Genomic DNA, 12,802 nt, shown 5'->3' with positions numbered 1-12,802 from the left:
GATTTTCAGGAAGGGTGAATGGCTGCTGTGATTCATCTTTTCTGGTGAAGAGTGGAACAGCAGAGGGTGGGGGGATAATGTTCAGTGACACATCAAAGGCCTCGCTTCAGCTTCGGAGACACATGCAAGGAATTAGTCACTGCATTTTAGTGTAACAAAACCCTTTTTCCTCCCTGAATTCAATTCTTCTCTCCCTGTGATGGCCAACTCGCTGCAGCCCTCGGCTATTCCATGTGTGGTTTTGCATCCTTTGCATCTCATTGAGAGCTTTGGGTTATGATGAAGTTGCCCTGCTATGGACCAGCTCCTCTGCCGTGGATCACAGCTCCAGTGAGAGGCTGGAAATCCACAAACAGGATTTAAAAGGAGCAGGGAGGGGAAGAGGGAATGGCAGGTTTGTTTTCCAGGGTGGCTGAGGCATGCTGATGGCTTGCTGCCACCAAAAAGAATTTTAAAAATGACCTTTTTCCCCTTTCTTTATGCTCGTGCTTGTTCTCACCCTACTGTGAGCTGCTTCAAAGAGCCAACCTTGCTCCCAGTTCTGCACCCTCTCCTCCTGCCAACAAAAAAAGAGGAAAAGTGAACATTATTTTTATTTTTCACTGCACTTGGAGCCAGCATGAGGCAGTCTCAGTCGAGCCACTGCCTTTCAGCATCCTCCTGATGACAGCAGGGATTTCTGGGGTCCCAGGAAAGCTGGTTAGAATTCAGGTTGTGTCTCCTCAGTGCACACAGAAAAAGATTGCCTCATTTTCCAGGAATTAGGAATATGTCAGAGGTGGGGGTAAATCCTGCCTTTGATGGTGGACGGCTGTATCCGGGTTGGACCTGGGCACTTTCTACAGCAATAAACTCTAATTCTTTGCATTCTGGAAGCACGGCAGGGTGATCCTGCAGCCTGACCCCCCTGTAGCACCAGCACAGGCATTTTGAAGCTACTTATTACTTTATAAAGAGATTATTTCCTTTATTTTTTTCTCCCCTCTCCGGCATCAATCATCCTGACAAAATCTGCTTCTTTTAAAACATACATCCTGCAGCTTAAAATTCAGCTTTTCCTATAAGGAAGATCCCAAGCAGTTTATGGAAGAATGCAGTGCACATACACTATTATCTCTATCTATATACACACAAAAAAAATACATAAACATATATAATATTTATGGGCGCACCAGTAGCAATTATTGAGGTTTCCAAGCCTGATCTTTGAAAAAAGAAGGAGCCACGATGCCGAGCATCCAGACCCTGTGCAGCAGCACTGCCAGAGCCTCCAGCTCCCTTCTGCTGGGCAGAGCCGGCGCCCTGACGTCAGGGTGTTTTTCTGCAGAGCTCGCAGGATGTTGCAGCCGGCCAAGAGCTGTGTTTATGTTGATAACATTACAAGTATTTCCTCTCCGTTTCCGAAAGCAGCAGGGAGGGGGAGCCGAGGGGGAAGGGAGACTCGGGTTTCTCCAGCTTTGGGGTAGGACTCTCGAGGCCTTTTATGTTAAGGAGTGGGGAACGATGAAGTGCTGGCGTTATTTATGGTGCTTTTGGGAATAGGGAGGGTTTTAAAGCAGGGGATGGGAAGTGGGAGCTGGGCTGGCACAGCCCTCCCCCTGCACAGGGCTCTTTGCCTGCTCCCTGCTCCGGATCTGGTTTTAAGGTGATAAAGCAGCTCTGGCAGCTGATTGCCGGTCACAGGAGCAGCTCCAGGGATTTGGATTTTTGGGTAATGATGTGCACAGCAAGCTGGGATGCTCCCAGCATCCCATTCCTTCTGACAGTCACAGTAATAAAGCCATAAAAACTCAGGTTCTGCACGGACCGCCCGCATCCAGCTTTCTTCACGAAAGCGGGGCAAGACTTGGGAAAATCCATCATTATCTCCCCTTGCCAAGCCCTTCCTCCTCCTGCAATCCACTCATGGATCAATGAACTGATTAAATGTAGAATCAAGGGGGGTTTAGAGCTCCCCACCCGCTGATGTAATCCCAGAGCTGTGCTGGCAGCTCAGCAAAGGGGGGACCCTCATTGATGGCTGGACTTGATGAGCTTAAGGGTCTTTTGCAACCTAAACGATTCTGTGATCATCCCACCAGCCCAAAGGGGCTTTGCAGCCAGTCCAGGAATCTCCTGTAGCTCTCATCCATGTAGCAATCACAGTTTATGGAAATAAACCCAAACTCTTTTATCCTTTGTGGGTTATTTCCTGATAATGGAGAGCAGAGAGGGAATTCATGGCTTTTCTTTCTTTGCTCCCATCCTCTGTGTCCTGCTTTAATACCAAGGGAAAATGTGGGGAGGATCTGGCGCAGCTTGCCCAGAGCAGGAGCAGAAATGGGATGAGGGGGATCCCAGATGAACAGGGATCCTAAATGAGTGGGATCCCAAATGAACGAGGGCCCGATGTGAATAGGGACCCTAAATTAATGGGATACTAAATCAATGGGAATGCCAAACAAATGGGGTTCCAAATGAGTGAGATCATGAATTAGCAGAACCACAAATGAATGGGAATCCCTAATGGTTGTGGATCCCAAATGAACAGGTTACCAAATAAACAGAACTCAGAATTAATGGGGATCCCAAATGAACAGGATCCCAAATGAAGGGGAACTCTTGAGAAACAAATTAGTGGAAGAGAAGGGAGCCATATACACCTCAGTGAATGGTGTTTCTGTGCAAATATTCATCAAAACACAGCAAGTGGTCACTTTTTTCCCAGCAGTTCTTCCAGAAGAGAAGAGTCTTCCCCTTTCCCTTGCCACTGTGTCCTTGCTGTGGCAGTGATGGGTTCCCAGTGAGGGAAGGGGTTGTGATGATGAGATCTTGGTGCTTTCATCAGCCCTTGTGAGGTTTTCAGAGCATCTCTGTGCCATCATTTCCATTCTCTGGAGTTTAAGTGTGTGTTTAACTTCCTCCTGCTTTTGCACGTGGGTCCCATCAGGATGAGCACCTTATTTCTGTGGGATTCCACAGTGGGATGCTTGGACAATCTGCCTCCTGCAGAAAGGTAGAAAGATCATAGAATTGTGGAATTGTTTGGGTTGGGAAGGACCTTATAGATCATTCAGTTCCACTCCTCTGCTCTGGACAGAGACATCCTCCACTATCCCAGGTTGCTCCAAGCCCTGTCCCACCTGGCCTTGGCCACTTCCAGGGATCCAGGGGCAGCCACAGCTTCTCTGGGCACCCTGTGCCTCACCACCCTCACAGGTGGTGAATAAGAATAAATAAGAATTTATTCCTTATAAATACTGTTTTTTCTCCCCAAAGCCAAACCTGTGTAGACCAGGCTCTGACAAGTGTCTGACCAAGCTGAGTGGGGTGTATTAATGACCATGAGTGAAACATGTCATCAAACCACCAAACTACTGCTTGTGGGTTTTTCCTGACATCCCACCCTGGAGCACAGCCTGGGGGAGGCATTGCAGGACCAGTGCTGCTCTCAGCAGTGACAGGAGGACTGAATCAGTTCAAATTCATGCAGACAGATATTTTAACTGGTGATGAAACCCTCTGGAATGCTGGCTGCTCACACCAGTGGGACCCTTGGAGAAAGCCCTGCCCTGCTTGCAGCAGCAGGGCTGGCCATGGACGGAACCTATGGAAAGCTCTTATCTCCAGAGCTTGGTTTCCTTCTGGTTCAGGGTTTGTCTGACCTTTTGGTCACTGAGTAAGGTCGATTTTTGCCAGGTTTTCTTTTGGAGGGGGGAGGAAAAACATAAAAGTAGGTGGTGCTGGTGGGAGGATACTCCTGGGTGAGGTGGGAGGATCTTGTATTGCTGATAGCGTTTCCAGCGTGTGGATGACTTCAGTGTTGTCCTTCTGCCCGGAGTTTGGGATGGGTCTAGATGAAGCAGATTTAAATAAATAGAAGAAGCACAAACAACACAAGATCTATTAGAGGGGGAGGGAATAAAACCCGTTCTTGGCAGCTCCTCAGGTTGACTTGGCAGCGAGATCTCTCCTGGGAGATCCTGGAGATGCAACTGGACACAGGACAAAAGCCTGAAGGACGGGAGTCGTGCAGCAGCTGCTGGCCCATGGCACAGAGCAGAGCTGTGTCTGAGCCCTCTCTGGGCTCAGAGCAGAGGAGAGGTGTTGGCCCATCCTTGGAAGGCCCCGTGGCCACGTGCTGGTCTGGACTTGGCAGCTTTGGGCTCTGTCCTGGCCAGCACGATGACGTCTCACATCTGTGGGCCTCTGGATCCGTAGGTGTTTGGGAGGAGATAATGATACCCATTTCTCAGGAGCTTTCTGAGGTCCCCAGAGGAAAGAAATCACCGTAAAAATCTTGTATTAGAAAGGGCTGGGGGAAATGATTTTACTGATGTCATCGTCCTGTAATTCTGCTGGACATTTCCTGGGAAGCACGTACAGTATGGGCGTGCAGCCTGAACTTGCTGATCTTCTTGGATTATGTGTGAGTGTTTGTTCTGACCACATACACAGGGTTTGAATGGAGCTGAGTGTTCTGCCCCTGCCCAGGAACATTTCAGGTGTCAGTGAGGCAGGGGGAGCTGACCTCTCCTTCATTCCTGCCTCCACTTCTGGGGCATTTGGGATCAAGGCTCTTTGCCGTGGTCTTCAGCTGAATTGCCTTTGAGTTTGCTCAAGTACAGCCATTTGCAGACCACTGTATAAACTATTTATTGATCTCCTTTAAGACCAGATACTTGGTTTTAGTGCTCAGCTTGTTCTTCTCATGCTCTCCCACAGTTCACCCATTCCCTGCTTCATCCATGGGCACTTTGCTGCTCCATCAGACTGGGATTTCTCCATGTTCTTTCCCCTTGTTGTATGAACTCACCCATAAATCCTTCCCATCCAGATGTGTGCTGGGACTCCAGCCACACTTCCACTCCTCCCTCTGAGCTTTATAAGATGCACAGCAACATCCTCACCTTGGAATATTTTGGGATGAAATGAGGGTTTAATAAGTGTTCTGTGCTTTCCTCCCCAGGTCAACATGGATTTGTGGTTCTTTCTCCTTTTGCTCGGAAGTGGCCTGATAAGTGTAGGTGCTAACAACGTTACAACAGGTAAACTGTGCTACTCATCTCTCTTTTATCCCATCTTTAGGATCAAAGGAGTGAGTGGGAATGTGCTCAGTGTCTCATTCCTTCTGCCCTCCATGTAGCTGTAACATAAAATGTTGGAAAGAGGGTGATGAGCTTCAAGTGCTGATCAATGGGGCCCGCAGGTTTAGCTCTGAGCAATATTGTTCCTCACCTCCAGGGGCTCTAATGTTTGGACATCCCCATAAATAGCACCTGTTCAGGTGGGGTTTTTTTGACATTTGTATCTCCTGCTGTGCAGAGCATTTCCTGTCCTGGGCTCAGGATTTGTTGGGTGTTTTATACCTTATACTTACAGTCACATGAATCTTCAGCATCTAAACCCCTCAGTATGACAGAAGAGAATCTCACAGAGGTTCCCCTGTGCTTTTCCCTTCTCAGAGCCACCCACAACAGCGTCCACCTCCCCCAGGAGCCCCACCAAAGCTCCTACAGCAGGTCCTGAGGATGGGACCACGCCCAACACACACAGACTCAACATGAGCACTCCAGGGACTGTTCCTACCACAGCGCCAAAACCTCCTCCAACCACAGCTGCCAGAATCTTCCCCAATGCCACCACTGGCAGCCTCAACATCTCCTCCACCCTGGGGACAACCCAGCCTGTGCCTCCAGCCCCATCTCTGCTCCCCAGCGTGACGCCGTCGGCCCCACGCGCCACCGTCCCCAGCACGGAGGCAGAGACAACAGAGAGGAATTTCAGCATGGTGGTGACAACACAGGAGACCTCTTCTGCTTCCCACAATGGTAGGCACCTCCTCCCCCTCTTCTTCTTCTTCTCCAGGCCACCTTATCTCTGGGTTTGTTTCTTTGCTCTTCTTTTGTTTGGCTGAGCAAAAAAAAAGCCCACTTTGGGGCCAATTCCATGGTGATGCAAAACAAGAGGACTCTCAAACCTCTTCTGATCTCCCAGATCAGGAGAGGTTTGTCTGACCAAAAGTTTGGGCCAAGATCATCTAGTGAAAGATCTCCACAGGTGCACTAGATGATCTTTGCTTCCAACCCAAACTATTCTGTGATCCTCTCCTTACATTACCAATTTTCCCCATTAGTTGGGCAATTTCAATCTTTGAAAGGTCCAGATGAGAGAGAGTTGTCTCTGTTGCCATCTTGATGCCCTTCCCCTCTTGGCACATCATGAAAATGACCCCATAAAACGTTGTGTGGCTGCTCAGTCCAGGTTAAGAGTGAAAAATCAGGCAAAAGAGGCTGAGGTGACCAGAAATCTTTGCTGAGCTGTTGGTCTTCAGCCATGGTTTGCTCATTGTATTGTTTGAGACCCAGTTTGGGTACTGCCTGTCTCCAACTTGCAACAAGGAAGATGGCAGTGCCTGCTAGACCTTGGGATTTAGTGGGAAAACAGGATTGGTAACTTGGTTGTGGATTAGAAAACCCTGAAATAAGAAGATGGTGGAGTTAATGCAGGGAGGTGTCAAGTGTATATTCTTTAAGAAACAATTTCCAAGGGATGTGTGTGCCCTCTTCCTCTGGGAATCTCTGGAAACCACAGCCCCTGAAGCTGCAGTGAAGTTGTCTTTGCTACCAGCATAGGAGGGGATGTGGCTGAAGGAAGTCCAGAACCCAGCTTTTGTAGTGCTCTGCCACCCCTGAGCTCATCCAACTTCCTTCCCAACCCAAATCCTTTTTTTGCAGAGTGAAGGAGTCTGGCATAGCCTTAGACACACACATGGGCCAAGTTTGGTAGAAATGTAGGAGAGAGGGAGGCAAAAGCTTTAAGCTGCTAATATCTGGATTTTGTAATATGATGTCTGCTCATGGTGGGGCTGAATTAATCATTTTTGTGTCTCCACTGCCTTTTTGTGATTTGGGTTACCAGTTTTGGTGAACTCCCCTGGTGTATGCCATGACACATTGGCCATTGCACCATCAAGGCCACAAGTGGCTTCTCACTTGATGTCACCCCAGAGAACAAATGACAAAACCTAATTCTTTCTTTATCTGAAGTAATTTATCAAGGAACAAAATCAGTTTTAGGGTTGCCCTTGCCATGAGGGCAGCCCTAAATTAGATTTAACAGGAAATGTTGGTGTTATCATGGAAGAATTAAGTGGTGCTTGGGAAGGAGACTGGGGCAGAAGGTCGCACATTGGAGGGGCAGTTCCTCTTTGTCCAAACCCACCAGGATTGTCCTCAGCCCTGTGCTGCAGCTCTTCACACCCAGCTGATGGCCAGGAAAGCCAGGCTCTGCTCTCCCTGGCACTGGTTTGTTCCTGTGCCCTCTGGATCAGCCATCCAACCCAGCAGGTAGAGACTTCCCTTGGCTGGTCCTCGCCCCCATCCCTGAGCCCAGCTGCTCCTAATTGAACTCTTGGCTCAGCCACACTCTTAAAATGATGCACCAGTGTTATCTCTTGATATTTAAGTGCTAATAATTTACACCAGTGACTTGCTGGTTATGGGTTTAAACAGTAAGTTGTGTTTAGTGATGTTAAAGCTTGGCTTCAGCTCCTTGTTCTGCTGATAAAAACCTCAGGATTTGTTCCTTTTTCCTTACTCAGAAATTCATTTTAACATCCTGGTTTTATAGCTAGTGTTTTAAAGGAAAGATTTACAGGCAGATGATGAGAGTTACTAAATTTGTTCCTGTCTTGGTCTTTGATCCTTCCTGACTTACTAAAATGTCTTGTTCCTTTGTTGCTAAGAGACTTTTGTTTTCTTTTTCTGCAGGTAACTCTGACAGAAGAGGTAAGAATGTTACATTTCATTGCTCTTTACTCAGTAAAAACAATTCCAGAAGCATTCTGCTATTAGAGAGCTCTCCTTAGGACTTCCAAATGTGTTTTTATGAAGCCTCTGAAGCTCTTTAAAAGAGCTGGTGACACACTGATATCTTAATTTCTGTTGAGCTTTTCTTTTTAGAATGAAAAAATCCCATTCCAATTTGGACATGTCCTCTTAGGTACCAATTGTTCCTGCTCTGAGAATGTCAGCACGTCCCTAGAGCTCCATGACCAAAGTCTGAGAAGCCATTCAGGATATTTCTTTGGGGTTTTTTTTGCTGCTGAATTGTCTTAATTGACTGTGACTTACACAATTTGATCCAAACCCATCCAGCAGATGATGGGAATAATTATTGTTCTCCTCATTCTGTTGGCAAGCAGTAACACAAATCCATTTCTTGTAAGAGAACAGCACTTCAGGGACATTTTTCCATCTCTCAGCTCTGAGAACTGGCATCTCTACCAGAATATTTGCAATTACTGATGGCTTTAGCACTCCAGGAGCGGGCAGAGCTGGGCTGGCTCCCACCTGGAGGAATCAGCTGCCTCTGTCTGTATGTTTTCATCCTGGCTCTGATGGGTGCTGCAGCTTTGCAAACTCTGCCTGGTGCTGCTCTCTGTGCCTGCCTCACCCAGATTGATGCTCTGAGCACTGACTGGCAGCAGAGGGAATTTAGCAGAGGGAATAAAAGGGATGCAAGTCTGAGGGAACTCATTTGAAATTGTGGTTAAGCCTCTGCAGAAATGCTCAGTGTAATTCCCTCAGATCTGGCCTGGCTTAGGCCTGATTTTGTGCTCTCTCTCTGCCGTTGTTCATCCCTGCTCCTGAGGGCAAAGAGAAAAAAAAAGGGAATACATCTGACTTCCTAACAAGATTTATATTAATATTGCTAATATTATTGTAATTATAGTGAGGAAATCAGATTAAATAAGGGATTTTTAACAAGAGCATATGGGACAAGGGGAAATGGCTTCAAACTGGGAGTAGGTTTAGATTAGATACTGGGAATAAAGTCTTGACTGTGAGGGTGGTGAGGCTCTGGCATGGGATGTCCAGAGATTTGTGGCAACCCCATCCCTGGAAGTGTCCAAATCCAGCTTGGATGGGGTTTGGAGCAACCTGGGGTGGTGGAAGGTGGAGGGAGTGGGATGATCTCCAAGGTTCCTTCCAACCCAAACCATTCTGTGGCTGGTTTTGTGAGCAGATGTTGCCAGCTGTGAGCAGGGATGAGCTGCTCAGCCCCATCCCTCTGCCATGGCTGCACCCAGATCTGGGTGACAGCCTCTAAAGCAGCTCTGCCTGCAGCTGGGACATGCTCCCAAGCTCCAGAGGGGGGTTTGGTGCCTCCTCAGAGGAGCCAGGAGAAGATTTGAGCCTCCTGCTGCCTTCCAAGCTCAGGACTGCGGTGGGTGCTGCAGCACCAGGGGAGCTGAAGGTTGAGTCCTTGTCCCTTTTCCAGGTGGATTGCCAGCATGAAGCCCCCCAGGCTGGGGCTGGAGCAGGACAGGAGCTCTGGGGGGGTTGGCAGAGCTCAGCAGGGCTGGCAGGGAGCAGCTGGGGACCCTCCAGCTCGTTTCTTGCCTGGCCTGGGTGGGAAAGCTCCAACTCCTCATCCCACCAGATGTGTGCAAAGAAAAGCTGCAAAAAAAAAAACAACAAAATCTCCAAACTCCCTGCACCCTGCTGCCAGAGCCATCCCAACCCTCAAATCTGCATCCTGCAGCTCCAGCCCAGCTCAGCATGACTTAGGCTGAGCTTAAGTGCAGCCAAGGCAGGAAAAAATGGTCCAACTGTGGTTTAACACCACAGGTTTTGGCATGGCAGCTCTTCTTCCTCTCCTGCAGACAGGATGGAGGTGGTGGCTGTGCTCAGAAATCTCAGTGAGGGACCAGGGCTGGCTGTGGTTGGGCCAAGACCAACCTGTTCTTGGTTTTGGGAAGTGTCAAGATGGGGAATGCCAAGGCTCATCACCTTCTGAGGTGTGCAGGAGGCAGAATTCCCAATAAATTCCTTTTGGGGCTCTGGGAGAGGCAGAATTCCCAATAAATTCCTTTTGGGCTGTGGGAGAGGCAGAATTCCCAAGGAGTTCCTTTTGGGCTGTGGGAGAGGCAGAATTCCCAAGGAATTCCTTTTGGGCTGTGGGAGGTGCTGCCACATTAGGGCAGTAGATGAGAAGGACAAAAACGTGCAAAACCAGGATAATTTAATTTTTTTATTTGCCACACTGGGCCACTACCTTGAAATCACGACACAAAAATCATGTTTTAATAGAAATAACATTCCCAGACCTCACAGCACAGAGGGACAAGCACAGAAATACAATCAGAGTGCCCTTGAGTAGCACAGAGATGGACAAAATAAACCCTTGGGGGGAAAAAAAATAGGGAAATGGACAAAATAAACCCCTAGGGAAAATAAACCCAAAGGGAATCTGCTGGCTGAAATTGCTGAGACACATGGAGCAGGGATCTGCAGGGAAATGGATGCACAGAAGGTGGAAAAGGCTCCTGCCTTGCAGCCTCTTGGGGCTGTGTAGACACAGTGTGGTGGCCCCCTCAGATGGAGGGAGCTGATGGAAAATGGAAATATCCCCAGCTGGCATGGCTGGCATCCACATTTATCTGAAAAAATGCCCTGCAGGGCCCTTCTTCTCTCTGGTTGGAGCTGCTTGGCTTCCAACCCATCTGGGTGATTTGCCAGCACCAACCACTGATTCACTGACCTCCAGCACGAGATGAAAATGGCTTATTTAAAGGAAAAATAAAATCTGTTGTGGGTCATGCAGGATGGGAGTGTTTCAGAGTAATTTAAGTGGTTTTCTGAGGGAATTGTGAGGTACCTGCCCTTGAGGAGCTTCTGCAAGGGAGTCAGATTGGGTCACACTTGGGTGCCTGGTGGTGTCTGAGCTCTCTTGCTCTCTGAACTCTGTATTTCCAGGGAGGAAAGAGTAGGGGGTTGAACTAGATGGTCTTTGGAGGTCACTCCCAACCCAAAATATTCTATAATTACAGAATTGTGGAATGGTTGAGTTGGAAAGGAGCTTAAAACTCATCCAGTTCCACCCCAGACACCTTCCACTATCTCAGGGTGCTCCAAGCCCCATCCAGCCTGGCCTTGGGCACTTCCAGGGATCCAGGGGCAGCCACAGCTGCTCTGGGCAGCCTGGTCCACACCAAATCTCACCCTTGGAGCTGTTCAGATCCCAGGGGCAGCAGGAAGCTTTGTCCTCTCATCCTGTTTGACAAAGAACTGGAAGCAAAATGGTGGTGGTGTTCCAGATGTGTCTGTGGGATCTTAGAGAGGTCACAGTTTCCACCCATTTTAATATAAAGTTTCTTATCGTATACCAACCAACCATTCCTTACACCAAACTCATGGGCCTGGCAGGAACTTCTCTGGGCCCTTAAGTTTCAGGCAGGAAATTTTTGTAGATTTTTTTTTTGTAGATTTCCAGCTGACAGAGGAAATTTCTGCTGGTGCACCACATGCACATTCAGTTGTGCAGAAGGAACCCCAAAAAAACCCAGTCCCAGCTTTCTCCATCACTCTTTTCATCTGCAAGGTCATAATTTCACAGTGACCAACTCTTGGAGAAGATTAAGTTGCTCTGAGTGGTGGTTTCAGGTTTTAATCTGACCTGGGAGTGTCTGAGGCACATGCTGCTCACTCATCCTTTTCTGTTTTCACTCTCAGGCTGGAAAATTGCAACATCACTTCATACTATTTATTATTTATTATGTTTTTATTACTAATATCATCATCAGAATTGTTCTTCAAGCAGAAATTGTTAAATGATGGCTCTGGATGTTTTCCAGTGTCCATAACCACACCTTTCTCTTCCTCTTGCAGATGAGACTCCCATTATAGCTGTGATGGTGGCCCTGTCCTCCCTCCTAGTCATAGTATTTATTATTATTGTTCTGTACATGTTGAGGTAAGAGCTGCTTTAATGCTGGATTGCCTTGTTTGACAGAAACAATTCCTGAATGAACAGGAATGAGCCTTTTGTGCTGCCTCCCAAGCTAAAGGCTGACACAGCTGGTGCTTTGAAAAGAAACCTGGAAGGACAATGGATGAAAATGATGTTTGGGGTTATCTGGTGAATGATGCTCATTCCTTTCTCTGCAAAGCTCCTCCTCCTGTGGGGAATTCCTTTCTGCCTTTCAAAATGTCACTTTTAGCAGGGTGGATTGAACTGAAGCCCTGTCAGTGAGGGGAAAAGCCAGGTGAGGTTTCCTTGTGAGGCTGCAAATGATGGATTGAGTAATCCAGGGAGGCTGAGCACAAATGTGTTTCAGTGTGTTATTCCTTGATTCCCATCTTGGTAGCAAGCAGGATCCAATATCCAAACTCTTGTTTTGGGTGCTAAACCTCACATGGTCCCTGTGCACTTTTACTATGAATGGCAGGAGATTGGGAGGAGTGTTAGGTGATGCTGTAATTGAAATTACAGCACAATAAAACCTTCTTAGGTCCATTTTTTAGAATCCAAGCATCTGCCCTGCTCAAAATGAAGCATTTCCAGCTCCTGAAAGCATAACTAAGAATGTTTTTATTCACTTGCAGTAAACATTTTAATTTACTCACCAGTTTGGTGATTAAGTAAGTCTTAAAAAAAAAAAAAAAAAATTTCCTTAGCAGTGGAAAACTCCCCTCTCTCTCCTGGCTCCAGGCCTGCCCTCACAGCAGTGAACCTGAGGAGAGTTTTGCCTCAGGAGTTCAGCAGCAGCAGAGTTTGAGTCCTTCCCACCTGGCTTCCAGCCCTGAAAGAAAGAGTTTGTGTTCACTGCCCAGTGATTCAGCAAAACTCCAAATTTCAGGCAAAGGGAGCATGAGCAGCTGCTCCAAGTTAACAGCACGTGGAGCAGGGATTTGCTGCAGGACTGATCAAGCTGGGCTTTGTGTGCCCTGCTGGGTCAGCCCAGGGAGCAGGGCCTCCTTGGGGTGTCCTCTGCAAAGAGCACCCTCAAAGTTTCTCCTGGTTTCCAGCTCTCTCT

The 12,802-nt window shown here is 47.8% G+C and overlaps 1 protein-coding gene across 3 annotated transcripts in view; it reads left to right on the top strand.

Moving 5' to 3' along the window:
* The window catches only part of PTPRA (protein tyrosine phosphatase receptor type A), a 126,700-nt gene that overhangs the window by 91,871 nt on the left and 22,027 nt on the right, over nucleotides 1–12,802 (top strand). For all 3 annotated transcript variants that reach the window (XM_030947014.1, XM_030947013.1, XM_030947015.1), the window contains 4 exons: nucleotides 4,949–5,027; nucleotides 5,445–5,810; nucleotides 7,752–7,769; nucleotides 11,655–11,739. In XM_030947014.1, the coding sequence (XP_030802874.1) occupies nucleotides 4,949–5,027; nucleotides 5,445–5,810; nucleotides 7,752–7,769; nucleotides 11,655–11,739 (548 nt within the window). The remainder of the gene's footprint in view (nucleotides 1–4,948; nucleotides 5,028–5,444; nucleotides 5,811–7,751; nucleotides 7,770–11,654; nucleotides 11,740–12,802) is intronic.

The sequence above is a fragment of the Camarhynchus parvulus genome, chromosome 4, assembly GCF_901933205.1.
Source record: "Camarhynchus parvulus chromosome 4, STF_HiC, whole genome shotgun sequence".
In the NCBI taxonomy this organism is placed as follows: domain Eukaryota; kingdom Metazoa; phylum Chordata; class Aves; order Passeriformes; family Thraupidae; genus Camarhynchus; species Camarhynchus parvulus.
Note: the sequence above shows the minus strand (reverse complement) of the source record. Positions and strands in the feature narration are given on the sequence as shown.